At 42.8% G+C, this 3,775-nt stretch overlaps 1 protein-coding gene across 1 annotated transcript; it reads right to left on the bottom strand.

Annotated features, from left to right (window-relative positions):
* Window positions 1-1,470: 1,470 nt before the first annotated feature.
* LOC308527134 (26S proteasome regulatory subunit 4-like) lies at window positions 1,471-3,201 on the bottom strand. Its single transcript, XM_081102485.1, has one exon. It carries the CDS (start codon window positions 3,181-3,183, stop codon window positions 2,422-2,424), a length of 762 nt encoding a protein of 253 aa, XP_080958611.1. The 5' UTR covers window positions 3,184-3,201; the 3' UTR covers window positions 1,471-2,421.
* Window positions 3,202-3,775: the final 574 nt, after the last annotated feature.

Here is a 3,775-nt window from a genome sequence, read left to right as displayed (position 1 = left end):
GACACAGCTGACTCTCATAGCCAGCTGGCCTGGAGGTCAAATCCCCCCAGTATTAACTACAACAATCAAGGCTTAACTACAACAAGACTGCACACAAAGACCACTAGGGGGTGCACCAAGAAAGCATAAAAAAAAAAATGCGGAGACAAAGAAACAGGACAAAATTGTCAATGGAAGATATAGAGTTCAGAACCACACTTTTTTTCTTTTCTTTTTTTTTTTTTAAATATATTTTATTGATTTTTTACAGAGAAGAAGGGAGAGAGATAGAGAGTTAGAAACATCGATGAGAGAGAAACATCGATCAGCTGCCTCCTGCACATCTCCCACTGGGGATGTGCCCACAACCCAGGTACATGCCCTTGACCGGAATCGAACCTGGGACCCTTCAGTCCTCAGGCCGACGCTCTATCCACTGAGCCAAGCCGGCTTCGGCGAGAACCACACTTTTAAGGTCCCTCAAGAACTGTCTAGAAGCCGCCAATAAACTTAATGAGATCTACAAGAAATCTAATGAGACCCTCGATGTTATGATAAAGAACCAACTAGAAATTAAGCATACACTGACTGAAATAAAGAATACTATACAGACTCCCAACAGCAGACCAGAGGAGCGCAAGAATCAAGTCAAAGATTTGAAATGCGAAGAAACAAAAAACACCCAACTGGAAAAGCAAAATGAAAAAAGAATCCAAAAATACGAAGATAGTGTAAGGAGCCTCTGGGACAACTTCAAGCGTACCAACATCAGAATTATAGGGGTGCCAGAAGATGAGAGAGAGCAAGATATTGAAAACCTATTTGAAGAAATAATGACAGAAAACTTCCCCCACCTGGTGAAAGAAATGGACTTACAGGTCCAAGAAGCACGGAGAACCCCAAACAAAAGGAATCCAAAGAGGACCACACCAAGACACATCATAATTAAAATGCCAAGAGCAAAAGATAAAGAGAGAATCTTAAAAACAGCAAGAGAAAGAAACTCAGTTACCTACAAGGGCATACCCATACGACTGTCAGCTGATTTCTCAACAGAAACTTTGCAGGCCAGAAGGGAATGGCAAGAAATATTCAAAGTGATGAATACCAAGAACCTACAACCAAGATTACTTTATCCAGCAAAGCTGTCATTCAGAATTGAAGGTCAGATAAAGAGCTTCACAGATAAGGAAAAGCTAAAGGAGTTCATCACCACCAAACCAGTATTATATGAAATGCTGAAAGGTATCCTTTAAGAAGAGGAGGAAGAAGAAAAAGGTAAAGATACAAATTATGAACAACAACCATGCATCTATCAACAAGTGAATCTAAGAATCCAGTGAAAAATAATCTGGTGATCATAATATAATCAGGGACATAGAAAGGGAATGGACTGACTATTCTTGGGGGGGAAAGGGGTGTGGGAGATGCGGGAAGAGACTGGACAAAAATCGTGCACCTATGGATGAGGACAGTGGGTGGGGAGTGAGGGCGGAGGGTGGGGCGGGAACTGGGAGGAGGGGAGTTATGGGGGGGAAAAAGAGGAACAAATGTAATAATCTGAACAATAAAGATTTAATTTAAAAAAATAAGTAGCTAAATTTGTCAATCTTTTTCATCCTAATTAATGTTTTTGATGCCTATTTAAGAAATTTTTCCTACTCCAAGCAAATCAAGATATTCTTCTATGTGTTTTCTTTTTTTTTTCTTTTTTTTGAGAAAGAACTCGCTTTATTGGGAATGGAGCGCTGCACGTCGGGCTCCTGCACGCGGTGCTGAGAGGTAAACAGGGCACATAATGAAGAGCAACTGCAACTCCCCACCTCCTCCCTCCCCAGGGTCGGCACCCCTGACCACTTCCTTGAAGGCAACTGAGGTTCCCTAGAGATAAAGCCCCTCAGGGGTGCCTTCTTGTTTTTTATACAGAACATTTTCTTTCGATTTTTTGAAGTCTTCATTTGTGACTTTCATTCTACGTTCTCTCAAGGCCATGAGACCAGCTTCTGTACAGATTGCCTTGATGTCAGCACCAGAGAGGTCGTCCTTAGCCATGATCAAGTCGTCCAGTGTCACGTCATCAGCCAGCGTCATTCTGCTTGTGTGGATCTGAAAGATGCGCTTCTTGGTCTTTTCATCGGGCAGGGGGAACTCGATCTTCCTGTCGATGCGGCCTGGTCTGATTAGTGCTGGATCCAGAGTTTCTATTCGGTTTGTGGCCATGATGACTTTCACGTCTCCCCTTGAATCAAATCCATCCAACTGGTTCAACAGTTCCAACATTGTTCGCTTAATTTCTCTCTCACCACCAGAGTTTGAGTCATACCTTTTTGTCCCAATGGCATCAATTTCATCAATAAACACAATCGATGGTTCATGTTCTTCAGCAACTCGAAACAATTCCCGAACGAGCTTGGGCCCATCGCCTAGGTACTTCTGAATAAGTTAAGAGCCAACCACTCTCAAGAACGTGGCTGAGGTTTGGTTTGCTACTGCTTTAGCCAGTAAGGTTTTACCTGTGCCAGGTGGCCCATAGAGAGTGACCCCCTTAGGGGGCTTTATACCCATCTCTTCGTAATACTCAGGATGAGTGAGAGGAAGTTCCACAGATTCCTTAATTTCCTGGATTTGGTTGTCCAACCCCCCAATGTCGGCATAGGTCTCCTGCGGGGCCTTTTCCACCTTCATCACTGTGACCAAGGGGTCTGTGTCATCCATCAGCACCCCTATCACAGCATGCACCTTGTGGTTGAGCAGGACGGAGCAGCCTGGTTCCAGCAGGTCCTTGTCCACAAAGGAAAGAATGCTGACGTAGTGTTCTGAGCCCACAGATGTAGACACGATGGCGTGATTGTCATCAATGATCTCTTCCAAGGTCCCCACTGACATCGGAGTGCCCCTCAGGTCATCCACCTTTGATCTTTCCTCCTCTTGCTTTTCTTCTAAAGGCTTCATTTGTTCCTGATTTCTAATGAATTCTTCCTCCATGAGAAGATAGTCTTTAATTCTTTCTAACTTCAATAATTTTAACCGGCACTGAGTGTGGGGTGTAACCAGTGGCAGCTTGCTGGCAGCATCTGGTCCCTTGGTTTTCTTCTTCTTTTTCCCCACTCTGGTTGGCACGGGAGGTTCATATTTCTTCTCCTTGTCCTTGTCATCCTTCTTGCCACCTCCAGGACCATGACCACCACTCTGACTCTGGCCCATTTTGCCTCGGCTGCAGGAGCCGCCGCCGCCGGAAGTCCTTCTATGTGTTTTCTATAAATTATGTAGCTTAGATTTAGATTTTTAGCCCACCTAGATTTTTTATGATGATGGTGATGAATAATGGAGTTGTTCCAAAAGAAAAGCTTACATTTCTTTTGCCAAATTGACATCTAATTATACCATCACCAATTTATTGAAAATTTGCATTTCCTCATTGATTTATAGTGTAACTTTTATTATACTAGTAAGACTACTTTGCATGGGGCTAATATAACAGAATACTGTTATGCATGGGTCTAATAGAATACTAAGTTGATCCCTGAGTGATTGCCATTTTCTACTTTATACCTTTCCGCATTTTCCAATTTTTCCACAGTAAAGATATAACATCCATACAACTGGGAAAAATGTTTCTAGAAACAAGTTAGAAGCTGAAGATCAAGAGACAACAAAGGACACTTAGAGATCTTTAGACTCCTGACAAAGATTCATCTTCTGCTGCTTTTCCTACCTTTGTCCCATTATTTCCATTACCAGTGGCAAGTAGCCAAGAACCTTCTTGTATATGTATCTACAGCATAGAGCAGGGACA

Source organism: Myotis nattereri (assembly GCF_964212035.1).
Source record: "Myotis nattereri genome assembly, chromosome: 1".
Classification (NCBI taxonomy): Eukaryota; Metazoa; Chordata; class Mammalia; order Chiroptera; family Vespertilionidae; genus Myotis; species Myotis nattereri.
This window is presented reverse-complemented; position numbering and strand designations above follow the sequence as displayed.

Excerpts from the sequence above, each read along its gene's own strand:
- LOC308527134 (XM_081102485.1), bottom strand. The coding sequence starts at position 3,183 with ATGGGCCAGAGTCAGAGTGGTGGTCATGGTCCTGGAGGTGGCAAGAAG.